Raw genomic sequence first — 17899 nt, 5'->3', positions numbered from 1 at the left:
AAAATATGAAATGATACTGGACTTTAAATTAGTAGCCACTCATAGACCCAAGTGAAAAAGAGAGAGCACTCAATTGAATAAAAAGCCAAAATTTATTATAAAAAACATTAGAAAAACCTTGAAATCATGGAGTGGATTCAAATATAGGTAAGTACATATCGTAGAATATTGTCCCATGTGGGTCGATCCTATGTATGTATGTACAAGGTAACCTGTAGGTATGCCCATAGATATGGTGAACTTGTAGCTTGGGTTAGTGCTAGTCTTACATATCAGGGCCCCATTTAATGGGCACACTGGCAACATTTGATGGGCACACTGGGGGCACACTGACAGCATTTGATGGGCACACTGGGGGCACACTGGCAGCATTTGATGGGCACACTGGCAGCATATGATGGGCACACTGGCAGCATTTGATGAGCACACTGGCAGTGTTTGATGGGCTTACTGGCAGCATTTGATGGGCACAGTGGCAGCATCTGATGGGCAGAGTGGCAGCGTTTGGCACAGTGGCAGCATTTGATGGCACAGTGGAAGAGTTTAAAGGGAACAGTGGCAGCTTTTGATGGCACAGTGGCTGCAATTGATAGCACAGTGGCTGAAATTGATGTTTGTTTTTCAAAAAAGTTTTGCGCCCCCTCCAAAAAAAAATTTTAAGCACCAGCTGCCACTGATTTCCAGAACTGAAAGCTGCCAACATTGATAGAAACAGGAAAAGGAGGAATAAAATAACTGTAATTGTGAAAAAATATATATACCGTATTTATCGGCATATAATATGTGGGAATTTTAAGGAAAAAAATTTTAGGAGGGAAGTTTAAGGAAAAAAACTCACATTTAAATGCCCATCAATGTAGCCTTGTCAGTGTCCATCTGCAGCATTGTCCATCATTGCATCCTTGTCAGTGTCAATTGCAGCCTTGCCCCTGTGCATTTGCAGACAGTCTGTACTGTCAGTACCTTGCCATTTAAAAATGGCGCTGCTGAGATACAGAGACGGATGTCCTGTATATCTTGGTGGTGCTCGGCCACTCTTGGCTGTTCTCAGTGGCCGAGAACAGCCGAGAGCCACTGAAAGCTGCCGAGAACAGCCGAGAGGCTCACAATCGGCGGGGGGTCGGCGTATAACACGCACCCATGATTTCTCCCTGATTTTAAGGGGAAAAAAGCGTGTGTTATAAGTCAATAAATACGGTAATCAGCATGTGACTGTGAAAATAAAAATACAATAATCAATGTAATTAGCCTACTAATAGGCTTGATGTGATTGCTGCCCACACCACTTAGAGTGTATCCACATGTGACTCTCAATAGGTGTGATGGCGATTTCTACCTACCTCACTTATATGCTTAATGATACATAAAATAAGTGATTAAAACCTTTTGTCTATATAAGAATCAACCAATGCGGTTGCAGCTATTATGGATAGAATAAAAAACTAATAATAACTGTGTGAAAAGAATAAAAATTAAATTTATTTATACAGAAAAGAAATGTTAGAATAATCAGATATTACCAAATATAACGTAGTGATGTTACAAATACAGTGTTGCCAGTGGACAAAAATAATTAATACAAAAAGGATATATTGTTACAATGAACATATAAATGTATCAGTGTATTAAGGCAAATCCTAGGACAGAAAAAGTTAGAAAAAAGAAAAGAGAAATAAGATAATACGGATACGTTACACAGACAGATCTTACGTGACCATGCTTGTGGAGACCATGAGGATAAGAGAGGACGCATCAATGGGAGCTTTGATTTTTATGTTCCCTCTCTACCCATCCCCACCAATTACACAAATGGACTACTTTCATTGGTTCAGAGTTACATCAAATTCTGATTGGCTGTACCTGAAGCCTAGTTGGCCATCATGCTTCTCACATAAGCATTAGACTCTCTTTGGTGCCTCTCTGTCTATCATGTTTCTGGTTGTTGGGTAAGCAACCCTCTTTGATCCGAACATAACCAGTTCCTCTGATATGGCTATCTCTATAAACAATCGGGTAACTTAGTTATCACCTGACTATTGAAGACATCAAACAGCTTTTGAGAAGCATGAAGAAGTCTTGTGAGCCGAGCCCATATCTCATCATAATATCATAAAAAATATTATATACATCATCTTCCTGTAAAAATAAAAAAAAAATTAAAAAAAATATATATATACACACAACTAATGGGGCATGGTAATTTAATTAGAAAGTCCTCACAATGGTTCCAATGAAGCCACTGGATATAAATATGAAGCTCAATATTTCCACAGCATAGATAATAAATAAAATATAGCAGACATTCCAGCTCTAGTCTGAAGTCACCGGATATCAATGAACTGTCACTGAAAGTTGCACTACGGTGGAATTTTGACAATATTTGGACTTGATTTATGAGTTTTTGGTTGCACTACACTATATATTTTGTTTAATAAAATACCCGTCACAGATTTTTATTACCATGAAGGAGAACTGACTCTGTAATACAAATCATAATAGAGAAATTATATAAAAATGTATTAAAATCTGCAACATTTCCAGGGACAAACCTCCAAATCCCGGGACTGTCCCTGGAATCCAGACACACCTGGCAGTTTATGAATGACATTTATTATATGTAATTAGTTTACCATTTCCACCACCATACATAGTACAGCTGTCATATGGAAGCAATCAGATGGCTGCACAACAATCACTTCCACACACCCACAAAGTGCGGTCGTCCCTGGAAGTGCTCCCTCCCATGTCCTGGGCTCCTCGGTGGACCTGTGACCGGCATGGTGGGGCCACCAAATAGGGGGAATGGAGATCAGAAAATGTCCATCCTCTGATCTCTACTTCTGGCTAATGACCTGGAAGTGATGTATAAAATGGCACTTCTGGGTATTGCTGGCACTTTCACCAGCCGGTATGGCCGGAGACTGTGATCTGTGCTCCATTAGCTTCAATATGGAACAGGTGGGACATCAGGGGTCTTTTATACCCCTGATGTCTCATGAACCACTTCAGCCCCGGAAGGATTTACCTGCTTCCTGACCAGGCCATTACGGCACTGTGTCGCTTTAACTTTAATTGTGCGGTCATGCAACGTTGTAACAAAACAAAATGTATGTCCTTTTTTCCCCCACAAATAGAACTTTCTATTAGTGGTATATGATCGCCTCTGCATTTTTTTTATTTTTTACACTATAAACAAAAGAAGAATGACAATTTAGAAAAAAAACCCTATTTTTTTACTTTTTGCTATTCCACTTTTTTATATTTCTCCATCAGTTTAGGCCGATATATATCTTCTACATATTTTGGTAAAAAAAAATTGCAATAAGCATATATTGATTGGTTTGCGCAAAAGTTATCACATCTACAAAATAGGGGATAGATTTATGGCATTTTTATTATAGATTTTTTTAATAATAATGGCGTGATCATTAGCAGGATTGCAACATTGTGGCAGATAGATCGGATGCTTTTGACACTATTATGGGGCCATTGACATTTATACAGCGATCAGAGCTATAAAATGCACTGATTACTGTATAAATGTCACTGGCAGGGAAGGGGTTAACACTAGGAGGCGATCAAGGGGTTAAATGTGTTCCCTGGGAGGTGTTTCTTACTGTGGGGGGGATGGGGACTGACTGGGGGAGGATAGAGATCGCTGTTCCTAAGCATTAGGAACACAAGATCTGTCTCCTCACCCCTGATAGAACGGGGATTTATGGGTTGACACCCACAAATCCCCATTCTGGCTCTGTCAGGTGCGATCGTGGGTGCCCGGTGGACATCGCGGCCGCCGGGCACGTGCATTGGCTCCTAAGTGATGCGGCGGGCGCGCTCCCTGTACCCCTTAAAACACCTGCCGTAAAGCTACAGCGATTTGTGCAGGGGAGCCATTCTGCCGCTACATAATGATGGCGGGCGGTCAGCAAGTGGTTAAGGAGAACCAAATACCCAAAAAAGCATCACATTGTCTCCATGTGATGAAAAAAAAGTTTAGTAAAACAGAAATGTAAAAATATTACTATAACATTTTGAGATGGGAATGAGGGACACCTACTAGCCAATGTATGCAGGAATAGGACACGCCCCCTGCCACACCCCGTTAAAGGAGAAATAACCAAAAAAAGGTTAATTAAATCCACAAGGGCTTTTTTTTTACCACTACATTTCCTTTATATTGGCTTTTAACATTTACAAATGTAGCAATTTAGAAATTGGATGAAAGTGGGAAACACTTTTGATAGATAAAAAGTGCATTTTATATACATCTATATAGATCAGACCAAAATGAGGGACAAATGAGGAGAAAAGAGGGACAGAGGGACTTTGCTCCAAATCAGGGACAGTTGGGAGCGATGATATTACACCTAAATTGCACCTAAAGACACCCCTATCCCAAAATTTTTGAGTGCCCCCCAATACATATATGAATGTAAATGCATATTTCAGGGACACCTACACACAAGGCCATTGCTTGCACTACACATTACATATCACCACACACACCGGAGTGAGATAAGAAATTCTCAGCCCATTACTCACAGTTATCTCTAAACTGATAACCTGTAGGGGCTTGTAAAGTGCCATCTATGAAAATATAGCGCACCAAAGTTTGTTGTAATTTCAGAGGCACACACAATTTTAACCACTTGTTGACTGGCTCACACCGATATACGTCGGCAAAATAAAACGTGTGTGCAAAACGACTTACCCGTACGTTGCTGCGTCACCGGCGGCTAGCGGGCACGCGTGCGCATTTTTTTATAGCACTGATCGCTGTATGAATGGCAATGGTCCCAAAATAGTGTCAAAAGTGTCCAATCTGTCCGCCACAATGTCTCAGTTACAATAAAAATCCCAGATTATTGCCATTACTAATAAAAAAAATGTATAATAAAAATGTTCTCACATCTCCCGCCTCCCCCCACACATCTTTATACAACCATCATATACACATAACCCAGCATGGAGGGGCTCAGTGAAGGTGGTGGTGAAGGAGTGGAGGTGTCGGATCGGGTCACACAGATCATAAAAGGAGATCCGCCCGGCCTCATAATCCAGATATATCCTGACTCTGTTACTGGAGGGATTGGTGGGTAAAGGGATCTTATTACTGTCATGTATCACATAATACTGATCATCATCATCATCCCAGTACAATCTCCAGTACAATCCCCAGGACTTCTTATTCCTTCCAATCCCCGACTCCCTCCATCCCTTCCCTAGACTTGGATAACACATCCCAACTCCCCATCTCTCTGATCCCCCGACATCCACATCCCAGTAATGTCTCCCCGAGGAGAAACTCTGACTGCTCAACACCTGAGGAGATCACTGGAATCTCTTTGTTGTTTTTGGGTGATTCTGGTTTATATCTGACCTGGATACAGTTTTCCTGTCATCTGATATCTGTAGATAATTATGAGCTGTGTTTCCATCCAGTTTAATGTCTGCTGCTCCCTGTATATAGAAGTATACATTTACCTCTGTTATTATATCAGATAAACCTTTGTGTAAGACCCCCGCCACATCCAGACCCCCTCCATCATGGAGGAGTTCCTCATGTCTCTCTCTGTCCTCATTATCTCCATCCTCAGTATCACACAAGTCACCTGTGTCTGATTCCTGTAAGACAGTCAGTGGATCCGTCATGTTACACAGCTCCTCAATGTGACGCAACTTCTTGGACAGCTCCTCCTTCTTTATTTCCAGATCCCAGATGGAGATGGAGATCCGCTCTGCCCTCCTGGAGATGTCCCTCAGGACTCTCTTCTCCAGATCTTCCAGACGTCTCCTGAGATTAGACATGTGCAATTCGTTTAGTTTCAAATTAATTTTTTAACAAATTTTGACAAATTCGTTAATTCCCGAGTCTCAAATTTCAAATTTCTGAGTTTAGAATTTCGAATTTCCGAGTCTCGAATTTCCGAGTTTCGAATTTCCAAATTTTGAATTTCCGAATTTTGAATTTCCGAATTTCCGAGTTTCGAATTTCCGAGTTTCAAATTTCGAATTTCCGAGTTTCAAATTTCCGAGTTTCAATTTTCAAATTTCCGAGTTTTGAATTTCTGAGTTTCGAATTTCCGAATTTCGAATTTCGTTTTTCCGAGTTTCTAATTTCCAAGTTTCGAATTTCCAAATTTTGAATTTCCAAATTTCCGAATTTTGAATTTCCGAGTTTCAAATTTCTGAGTTTCAAATTTCAAATTTCCCAATTTTTAAATTTCCGAATTTCAAATTTCCGAGTTTCGAATTTTCGAGTTTCTGAGTTTCGAATTTCCAAGCTTCCGAGTATCGAATATCCGAGTTTCAAATTTGGAATTTCCAAATTTGGAATTTCCGAATTTCAAATTTTCAAATTTCGAATTTCCGAGTTTTCGAGTTTCAAATTTCGAATTTCCGAGTTTCGAATTTCAAATTTCCGAATTTTGCATTTCTGAATTACTGAATTTCGAATTTCTGAATTTCGAATTTCCGAGTTTTGAATTTCCAAGTTTCCGAGGTTTAGAATTTCCAAATTTCGAATTTCCAAAAATTCGGAAATTCTAAATTTCGGAAATTCGGAAATTCAGAAGTTCAGAAATTCGTAAATTCAAAATTTCAGAAATTCGGAGTTTCGAAATTTCAGAAATTGGAAAATTCAAATTTTCAGAAATTCAAAATTTTAGAAATTCGAAGATTCAAAAATTCAAATTCTGAAATTCGAAATTTCGGAAATTTTATAAATTTGAAAATTCAAAAATTTGGAAATTTGAAAATCAAAAAATAAGAATAAAAACTGAAAATTCAAAAGATTGAAAATCTGAAAATTTGAAAACCTGAAAATCTGAACAAATAACTAACTAATAATGAATATTAAATGATGGTATTGGAATTTCCTTTCAAATCTGGCTGTTAGTGAATGTAACAAGTACAAATTTATCTGAAGTTATGAATTATCTGAAATGACGAATGCCATATCTAAACGAAAGGAACGTAACGATCTAATAATAATAAATAATAATAATAATTTTTTTTATTATTATTATTATTATTTATTATTAATTTGTTCCATTCCATTTGTTTAGAAGCGGCATTCGTTATTTCGGATAATTCGTAATGTCAGATAAATTTGTATTTGTTATGTTCACTAACAGCCAAATTTAAATGGAAATTCCAATACCTATAATTTAATAGTTAGTTATTATTTCAAATTTTACTGTTTTTCTTACTTTTTTTCAGATTTTCTAATTTTTGGATTTTCAAATTTTGGAATTTCCGAATTTTAGAATTCCGAAAATTCGGAATTCGGAAATTTGAAAATTCGAAATTTGGAGAAAATTGAAAATTCGAAATTCGGATATTTAAAAATTCGGAAATTCAAAAATTCGTAATATGAAATTCGGAAATTTGAAAATCCGGATTTTCGTATTTCTGAATTTTCGAATTTCTGAATTCAGAATTTTCGAATTTCCGAATTCAGAATTTTCGAATTTCTGAAAATAGCAAAAAACTAATAAAAAACAATAATTGATTGCAAACCGCGCTCCCTGTAAAGTGCAAGTGCAGATGACACACTCTAATGTAATCAAAGTAAATGTAGTATAAATATATTTTGTCAATAGTGATACTCATGAGTAAATATCACCCAAGTGAAAGCAGCAAATAATCAAACATCAAAGATTGAAAAATAAAATGAAATAAAACAAAACAAGTGAAAGCAACAGTCCAAATTCAAAATGAGTTAAAAAAATTAAAAGTGTTCAAATAATGTTGAAATTGGACTCCTGGATGACTCCTCCTGGGGTTCAGCAAGGCATCAAACAATGGTAATCCACCACCAACACTGGCCACACAGCCTACTCACCAGATTGTGGTGACTCCCATGACAGAAGTTAAAGAACGCTTCAAGAACAGCCAAGGAAGCTCCACACGATCACGGCTTGGTTCAGGTGCTATAACTCAGGTACCTCAGGTAACACTGTAACTGCTTAGATGCATGCAAACGAACTCCCAGATAGAGGTGGGTCATTGAAGACCATTAATGCCATGTATGGGAAAAAGATGAATGAACTCCCATCGTGAAGTATGCCAAAATGTATTGGTCAGGCTAAAAACAGGCTAAAAAAGCTAAAAACCACATCACCCACATGTGGTGTACGAGCGGACAAACAAAATACATTGCGAATGGAAATGGCGTGTCACGTTCGGTGCGTCCGACCAGTTTCGTCAGGTTTTGTCAGTGATGGTTTCGTCAGTGACGTCATCAGGGATCGCACGAACTGGCACGCCACCTCCTTAAATACACACATCAATCAGAGGCTTCCAATCCGGTGACATCCCACCTTGCAGAGGGATTAACCAAAATTAAATTAACACTGCCATCTTGTGTCCAGCAAGTAAAATACGGTTATAAAATTCCTAAGGTATGACCCATCTCTATCCGGGAGTTTGTTTGCATGCATCTAAGCAGTTACAGTGTTACCTGAGGTACCTGAGTACCAGCACCTGAACCAAGCCATGATCGTGTGGAGCTTCCTTGGCTGTTCTTGAAGCGTTCTTTGACTTCTGTCATGGGAGTCACCACAATCTGGTGAGTAGGCTGTGTGGCCGGTGTTGGTGGTGGATTACCATTGTTTGATGCCTTGCTGAACCCCAGGAGGATTCATCCAGGAGTCCAATTTCAACATTATTTGAACACTTTCTTGAATTTAATTTCTGAATATTTTTTGAATATAATTTTTGAATTTAATCTTTTGAACTCATTTTGAATTTGGACTGTTTCTTTTACTTGTTTTGTTTTATTTCATTTTATTTTTCAATCTTTGATGTTTGATTATTTGCTGCTTTCACTTAGGTGACATTTACTCATGAGTATCACTATTGACACCATATATTTATACTACATTTACTTTGTTTACATTAGAGTGTGTCATTTGCACTTGCACTTTACAGGGAGCGCGGTTTGCAATCAATTATTGTTTTTCATTTTTCATCACCACTATAATGTGCTGCTCCTTAATCTACATTAGTTTAACCAGGTTCCATTAGTGCGGGTTGGTAGTTTTCACTATCTATTATATATATATATAAAAGCAAAAAACTAATGAAAAGAAAACGAAAACAAACTAATTTTTTGTCAGTGCATATGTCTACCTGAGATCTCTAAACAGGTCAGTGACTCTCTTGGTGTCACCAGCTGCTTCTTCTTCTACTTTCCTCCTGTGTTCCTGCAGACTCTGGACTCTTTCCTCCATCTCCTCTCTCTTTGTCAGAAGATATGACAGAACATTCCTCAGTGTCTCCTTCTTCTTCTCAGAAGCCTCATCCAATGACTCCATCTCATGTCCTTTATGTTCTCCAATCGCATAACAAGACATACACACACAGGTACCTTCGTTAGTGCAGAGATATTTCAAAACTTCCTTATGGACAGAGCATTTCCTGCTCTCCATGGACAAGGTGGGGTCACATAAGACGTGTTCTGGGGACTTTCTATGGACTCTCAGGTGTTTATCACACAGAGAAACCTCACAGAGCAGACAGGATCTAACAGCAGGTACAGGAGAGTCCACACAGTAAGTACAGAAGACCCCGGACTCCTCCCGATCTGGATGAGAAAACAGGAAAGTCTCTGCTATGTTACGTAGTGCTATGTTCCTATGCAGTGCAGGACGACTCCTGAACCTTTTTCTGCATTCAGGACAGGAATATTCTCCAGACCCCTCCTGTGTATCCAGCACACGATCGATACAGACCCGGCAGAAGTTGTGTCCACAATTCAGATTTACAGGATCGGTATAAATGTTCAGACAGACGGAACATTTCAGCTCAGCTCTCAGATCCCCAGACGCCATCGCTGACAGCAGAAGAGAAACTAAACTGAAAGTCTCTGGCTGAGCTCAGCTCTTAGTTGACTTAGATACCTTTCTACGTCAGATTAGGACACGCTTCATGACTGTGTACATTTACACATATGAAAATCTATTTAACCACTTGAGGGGCAGCATGAAATACTTTTCTTCCAGCATTTGTATCCACAGGCCACGTCAGGGTGCAGCACCTAGGGGTAGGGCACATTTTTATGGCAGCAAGCCTGTTATACACCCAGAGCTGAAGAGAAGACCATGGAGTCTAATCAAGTCTTCATCATCCTCCTCTGTCTTCCAGGAACAGAATAGCTTGAAGTCATCAGTAGCTCCATCAAAGCTCCTTGTTCTTCCTCTTCATCCACAGATACTCCTGTCATTGCCCCACCAATTGGCATGGAGAAGTCAGCTGAGCTATTTCAGCACAGTGTCAGTCACTTGCTGCATGGGGATGCACAGCAATTAATGAACTGCAAGGTTGAGGAGGAGAGCAGTGGGAGCATAGAGGGAGGTGAAATAAGGCAGGATCAACCAATTGTCACCAATGTTCCTGCAGCTGAGATCTACTGCCATGTTGGCTCCAGTTCTGAGTAACAGGGAAGTGATAATAAGGTCTAAGCAAGTGCAGAGCAGAAAAATGTAAAGTTACTAGTTTTGTTTTGTTATTCGTTTTTGGAATTTGTTTAGTTTGGTTTAATTTCTTCATTTTCAAATGAATACCAAATTTTTGGAACAATTAAAATTTAAATTGGTCGAAAATTGATCGACCAATTGAATTCTGACACTGACTGCAGAATATAAACAAACCATTGTCGACATTAACCACTTTAACCCCGGAGGATTTGGCAGCTCAATGACCGGAGCACTTTTTGCAATTTGGCACTGCGCTGCTTTAACTGCTAATTGCGCGGTCATGCAATATTGTACCCAAACAAAATTTGCGTCCTTTTTTTCCCACAAATAGAGCATTCTTTTGATGGTATTTGATTGCCTCTGTGATTTTTATTTTTTACGATATAAATGGAAAAAACTGAAAATTTTGAAAAAAAATTATATTTTCTAATTTTTGTTATAATTTTTTTTTAATAAATTCAATTTTAGTCATACATTTAGGCCAAAATGTATTCAACCGTATCTTTGGTAAAAAAATGTCAATAAGTGTATATTTATTGGTTTGTGCAAAAGTTATAGCGTCTACAAACTAGGGTACATTTTCTGGAATTTACGCAGCTTTTAGTTTATGACTACCTATCTCATTTCTTGAGGTGCTAAAATGGCAGGGCAGTACAACCCCCCCCCCAAATGACCCCATTTTGGAAAGTAGACACCCCAAGGTAATTGCTGAGAGGCATGTTGAGCCCATTGAATATTTTATTTTTTGTCACAAGTGATTGAAAAATGACAACAACAAAAAATTACACAAAGTTGTCACTAAATGATATATTGCTCACACATGGCATGGTTATATGTGGAATTACACCCCAAAATACATTCTGCTGCTTCTCCTGAGTACGGGGATACCTCATGTGTGGGACTTTTTGGGAGCCTAGCTGTGTACAGGACCCCAAAAACCAATCACCGCCTTCAGGATTTCTAAGGGTGTAAATTTTTGATTTGACTCCTCACTACCTATCACAGTTTTGAAGGCCATAAAATGCCAAGATAGCACAACCCCCCCCACCCCCAAATGACCCCATTTTGTAGAGTTAACACCCCAAGCTATTTGCTGAGAGGCATGTTGAGTTCATGGAATATTTTATATTTTGCCACAATTTTCAGGAAAATTACAAGTTTTTTTTTTTTTACACAACTATGTCACTAAATGATATATTGTTCAAACCTGGCATGGTTATACGTGGAATTACACCCCAAAATACATTCTGCTGCTTCTCCTGAGTATGGGGATACCACTTATGTGGAACTTTTTGGCAGTCTAACCGCGTACAGTACCCTGAAAACCAATCACCGCCTTCAGGCTTTCTAAGGGCGTACATTTTTTATTTCACTCTTCACTGCCTATCACAGTTTCAGAGGCCATGAAATGCCCAGATAGCACAAACCCCCCCAAATGACCCCATTTTGGAAAGCAGACACCCCAAACTCTCTGCCGAGAGGCATGTTGAGTATTTTGCAGATCTTGCTTTTTGTCAAAAAGTTTTAGAAAATGAAAAAAAAAAATTCTTTACTTTCTTTGTTTTCAAAAATAAATGAGATCTGCAAAATACTCACCATGCCTCTTAGCAAATACCTTGAGATTTCTAGTTTCCAAAATGCTGTCATTTGGGGGGTTTGTGCTATCTGGACATTTCAGGGCCTCCGTAATTATGATAGGTAGTGAAGAGTAAAATCACAATTTTATGCCTTTAGAAAGCCTGAAGGCGGTGATTGGTTTTTGGGGTCCTGTACACGGCTAGGCTCCTAAAAAGTCTCACACATGTGGTATCCCCGTACTCAGGAGAAGCAGCTGAATGTATTTTGGGGTGTAATTTCACATATGCCCATGGCATGTTTGAGCAATATATTATTCAGTGACAACTGAAAAAAAAAACAGTTTTAATTTTCCCAAAACTTGTGGCAAAATATCAAATACTCCATGGACACAACATGCCTCTCAGAAAAAGCTTGAAGTGTCTTCTTTCCAAAATGGGGTCCTTTGTGGGGGTTTTGTGCTATCTTGGCATTTTATGGCCTTCAAAATTGTGATAGGTAGTGAGGAGTGAAATCAAAAGTTTACACCCTTAGAAATCCTGAAGGTGGTGATTAGTTTTCGGGGTCCTGTACGCGGCTAGGCTCCCAAAAAGTTCCACACATGAGGTATCCTCATACTCAGGAGAAGCAGCAGAATGTATTTTGGGGTGTAATTCCACATATAACCATGCCATGTTTGAGCAATATATCATTTAGTGACAATAAAGAAGAGCACCTACATTGAAATAAATAAATTACCAAGTAAAAGTACCATCATCCCAAATGTCTAGTACAAAGAAAAGGGCAGGGAGTAAGGAACAGCCGCAGTTAGCTGCTTCTGTCAGCGGATGTCCCAACCCTCCACACACAAGGGGAAACAAGGGGGGACTATAGCGGTACTGAAGGTAGTCAAGAATTTGATAGAGGAAAATGAAAATGAAAGAGTAGTATAATAAAATTTATTTTTTAATGAAGAACAATGTTTAAAAATTATTACAGTGTCACATACAGTCGTAATGCATAGCAAGAGCAATCTATACAACCATACGAATTGCACCCAATAATAACAGGGGGTACATATATGACTTAGTTTCTCGACCGGTTTCGCGGTATTCACCGCTTCCTCAGGAGAGTACAGTCTAAAAAGTAACATGAAAAGCATATAATGAATACAAACAGGTCTGCAAATACATGATAGCTTCTTAATATGGTTGCAGCAAAGTCATAATGCATAAAACATTTACATACAAATTGGATACAAAAAGGGCAGGCTCACCCGTTCAGACATTTTCAGTGGGAGTGTATAGCCCCATATAATTCCCCCCGCGGCGAACACAGGGGATAGCGAACAGCCTCTGGTAAGTAAAACAATTGAATCATAGATTTGTATATATCAATAAACCACAAAGTAAAGAGAAAGAGTGCATTAAAGGGGTACCAGTGACATAGCTCTAGGATTAAAACCAGTGTGCAGGAGCAAGAGTAGTAAGGGGGGAGGGAAAGGGGGGGGGGGGGGGACTGGAGGGAAAATGGGGGAAGGAAATTGAAATTCCTGTCTTCCGGGTTGGGGTGCTCATATAGCGGCCGGACGCGGCCGCTGTGTGAGCCTACAGCCTCCCCATGCCGCGCCAGTTGAAGCCCACCATTCGGGGGTAAGTTTCGCTCTCCCTCTCCCCTCCTCCCCCCTTCCCCTTCCTGGTTCCTTTCTCCTGTTCCCAGTCATGTCCTTTTTCTTGTATGCCTTTCCCCTTGTCCTATATCAGTTTTGCCTATTGCTACCTCCCCATGCAGGGTTGTTTATAGTGCTAATTCAGACCTATCTATTGTCATTGGATATTTTAATCTGTTTAGTCAGGATCAATATCCTTCAATTTGATATTGCCTGACACATTATCAATTTACCTTTATGGTCTGTATGCTTACTTTAGGGGGTTATCTCTTTCATTTGTAGGCTACCTCCTTGTGCTATCATGGATGTTAATCTCCATTAACTTTAATTACAGCCGCTGCAGTTGATCATTTTCCTCAGTACACATTAATGGCTCCAGCCCTGGTGGGCTCTCATTGTTAACCCAATAGGCGCCTGGCTTGTTTCAACCTCTGTATATCATATAATCCTCACCACATTGTTCTCCTTCATCTTAATTCATCTGCTTTTCAACTGACTAATGCTGTAGGGGTAAGTTAGCTCCTAACACCTGTGTGCATTTTTCTTACAAGGTTGACTTGCCTTTCACACTATTGAAAGCATCTGGTCCCGCTGTATTATCTGACCTCTAATTCCTTCCCCCCCCCCCCCTTCCTTTCCCTCCCCCCCCTTTTTCTTTCCCCCCCCTCCCCCCTTCCCCTCCCCCCCCCTCCCTCTTTTTCTCCCCCTCCTCCCTCCCCCTTCCCCCCCCCCCCAATTTCCTTCCCCCATTTTCCCTCCAGTTCCCCTCCCCCCCCCTTTCCCTCCCCCCTTACTACTCTTGCTCCTGCACACTGGTTTTAATCCTAGAGCTATGTCACTGGTACCCCTTTAATGCACTCTTTCTCTTTACTTTGTGGTTTATTGATATATACAAATCTATGATTCAATTGTTTTACTTACCAGAGGCTGTTCGCTATCCCCTGTGTTCGCCGCGGGGGGAATTATATGGGGCTATACACTCCCACTGAGAATGTCTGAACGGGTGAGCCTGCCCTTTTTGTATCCAATTTGTATGTAAATGTTTTATGCATTATGACTTTGCTGCAACCATATTAAGAAGCTATCATGTATTTGCAGACCTGTTTGTATTCATTATATGCTTTTCATGTTACTTTTTAGACTGTACTCTCCTGAGGAAGCGGTGAATACCGCGAAACCGGTCGAGAAACTAAGTCATATATGTACCCCCTGTTATTATTGGGTGCAATTCGTATGGTTGTATAGATTGCTCTTGCTATGAATTACGACTGTATGTGACACTGTAATAATTTTTAAACATTGTTCTTCATTAAAAAATAAATTTTATTATACTACTCTTTCATTTTCATTTTCCTCTATCAAATTCTTGACTACCTTCAGTACCGCTATAGTCCCCCCTTGTTTCCCCTTGTGTGTGGAGGGTTGGGACATCCGCTGACAGAAGCAGCTAACTGCGGCTGTTCCTTACTCCCTGCCCTTTTCTTCATTTAGTGACAACTTTGTGCAAAAAAAACTGTAAAGCCCCATACACACTATCAGTTTTTCTGCTGAGTTTGTCCTTCAGATTTACCAAAACCATATAATATGAGGTCAAACCTTAGGAGTTTCAATGTGTATGCAATCAGGCAGGCCCTTGCACTACATGGTATTGGTAAATCTGAAGGGAAAACTCAGCAGAAAAACTGATAGTGTGTATGGGGCTTATTTTTCCAGAAACTTGTGGCCAAATATAAAATATTCCATGGACTCAACATGCCTATCAGCAAATAGTTTTGGGTGTCTACTTTCCAAAAAAGGGTCATTTGGGGGGGTTTTGAACTGTCCTGGCATTTTATGCACAACATGTAGAAGCTTATGTCACACATCACCCACTCTTCTAACCACCTGAAGACAAAGCCCTTTCTGACACTTTTTGTTTACATGAAAAACTATTATTTTTTGCAAGAAAATTACTTTGAACCCCCAAATATTATATATTTTCACACAGTATTGTGCAGCAAATTTTCCAACACATTTTTTTGGGAAAAAACACACTTTTTTCAATTTTAATGCACTAAAACACACTATATTGCCCAAATGTTTGAAAAAATAAAAAAGGTGATCTTATGCAGAGTACATGTATACCAAACAAGACATGCTTTAAAATTGCGCACAAACGTGCAGTGGCGACAAACTTCATACATTTTTAAAAGCCTTTAAAAGCCTTTACAGGTTACCATTTTAGATTTACAGAGGAGGTCTACTGCAAAAATGACTGCCCCGATCTGACCTTCGCAGTGATACCTCACATGCATCGTGCAATTGCTGTTTACATATGACACCAGACCGATGCTTGCGTACGCCTTAGCGCGTGAGCACGGGGGGGACAGGGGTGCTTTTTTTATTATTTATTTTGCTTTTTTGTTATATTTTTAAACTGTTCCTTTCATTTTTTATTTTTTTTTTATCATTTTTGTTGTTATCTCACGGAATGTAAATATCCCCTATGATAGCAATAGGTAGTGACAGGTACTATTTTTTGAAAAAAATTGGGGTCTATTAGACCCTAGATCTCTCCTCTGCCCTTAAAGCATCTGACCACACCAAGATCAGTGTGATAAAATGCTTTGCCAATTTCCCAATGGCACTATTTATATCCAGCGAAACCTAAGTCATGAAATGCTCGTAGCTTCTGATTTCTTAGGCCATAGAGATGATTGGAACCATTCTGGTCTCCGATCAGCTCTATGGTCAGCTGTCAGAACCACCGGCTGCATTCTTGGGTTCCCTGTTGGGACAGGAGAGCCAGAGAAATCCATGGAGGACGGAGGGGGGGGGAAACATTCCCTCCCACTGCTTATAAAAGCAGTCTAGAGGCTAATTAGCTGCTAGGATTGCTTTTACACAAAAGGTGACCACTGGCTGAAAATAATGATACCAAGATGGTAACTAAGCCTGCAGGTATCATTCTGGTATAACCACTCAAAGTCCAGCAACATACCAGTACAATGCTGGTCCTTGTTGGGCATACATTGTAATTTTCTTTTTTTCATGCATCCTGTGGCCTGAACAAAAAAAAGAGATTGATCGGTGGGTATGCCCACCATTACAATACCGCGCTTTACCTACCCACTTCTAAAGATGGGCCTACATGCACCATTTTTTTTTAAACTGTGGTGGTGAAATCACCTTCTACAGCACTGGAGTCGCTGATTTACGTATCGTGGGAGCAAACGCTGTTGCTGTCAAGATACATAAATCAGTGCTGCAGCTGAATGGCGTACCTGCTAAGCAAATGATGGTTAATAATAAAACAAAGTAACATTACGGCATAACAGTAATGCCCTGTACACATGGTCGGACATTGATCTGACATTCAGACAACAAAATCCATCGTTTTTTTCCGACGGATGTTGGCTCAAACTTGTCTTGCATACACAAGGTCGCACAAAGTTGACGGAATTTCCGAACGTCAAGAACGCGGTGACTTACACCACGTATGACAAAACTATAAAAGTGCAGTTCAGTACCAAGCGCGCCACCCTTTGGGCTCCTTTTGCTAATCTCGTGTTAGTAAAAGTTTGGTGAGAGACGATTCGCTCTTTTTCAGACTCATGGTTTTCAGATCGTATTTCTGGTGTTCAGTTTGAGCTTGTGGGTTTGTATCTGCTCTTCAGTGCGTGCAGCGAGTTCCCATTGATTTTTCATTGTGTTCTTGTCCGTTTGTTACTGGTTTTCAGGTCGCTCTTCACAGGCCTTGCTGTTCTTCAGTGCGTTCTGTTACTCTGTTCTGACCAGCCGACCGTTTCCTAGCCATGTTGCGTATACGTACTCCTCGTAGAGTTCATGCTGTGCGGGGGCTTGGTGTTGGAGTTCTTACTTTGACACAAGCCCAGTCCATGAACAGGCCGAGGAGGAGTTCATGGACCAAGAATTGGTTGCTCCAGTGTGACCAATTCTGTCACATGCCTTTGCTCCGTGAGATCCGTGAGAATAATCCTGACGATTTCAGGAACTTTCTCAGGATGACGGACCCCGTATTTCACTGTTTGTTGGCTTTGCTGACCCCTTATACAAGCAGGCAGGATACCTGCTTGCGGCAAGCCATCACTCTGGAGCAGAGGCTAGTCGCCACCCTGAGGTACTTGGCAAGCCTGCAGGACCTCAAGTTCTCGACAGGCATCTCCCCCCAGGCTCTGGGGATCATTATCCCAGA

At 40.1% G+C, this 17899-nt stretch overlaps 1 protein-coding gene across 1 annotated transcript; it reads right to left on the bottom strand.

The window, feature by feature from the left end:
• Window positions 1–4873: 4873 nt before the first annotated feature.
• LOC141133786 (E3 ubiquitin/ISG15 ligase TRIM25-like) lies at window positions 4874–9869 on the bottom strand. Its single transcript, XM_073623341.1, has 2 exons — window positions 9136–9869; window positions 4874–5794 (listed from the first exon to the last, which is right to left on the bottom strand). Exons 1-2 carry the CDS (start codon window positions 9834–9836, stop codon window positions 5332–5334), a joined length of 1164 nt encoding a protein of 387 aa, XP_073479442.1. The 5' UTR covers window positions 9837–9869; the 3' UTR covers window positions 4874–5331.
• Between the last annotated feature and the right edge of the window lie 8030 nt (window positions 9870–17899).

The sequence above is a fragment of the Aquarana catesbeiana genome, linkage group LG03 (genome assembly GCF_042186555.1).
Source record: "Aquarana catesbeiana isolate 2022-GZ linkage group LG03, ASM4218655v1, whole genome shotgun sequence".
Classification (NCBI taxonomy): domain Eukaryota; kingdom Metazoa; phylum Chordata; class Amphibia; order Anura; family Ranidae; genus Aquarana; species Aquarana catesbeiana.
Note: the sequence above shows the minus strand (reverse complement) of the source record. Positions and strands in the feature narration are given on the sequence as shown.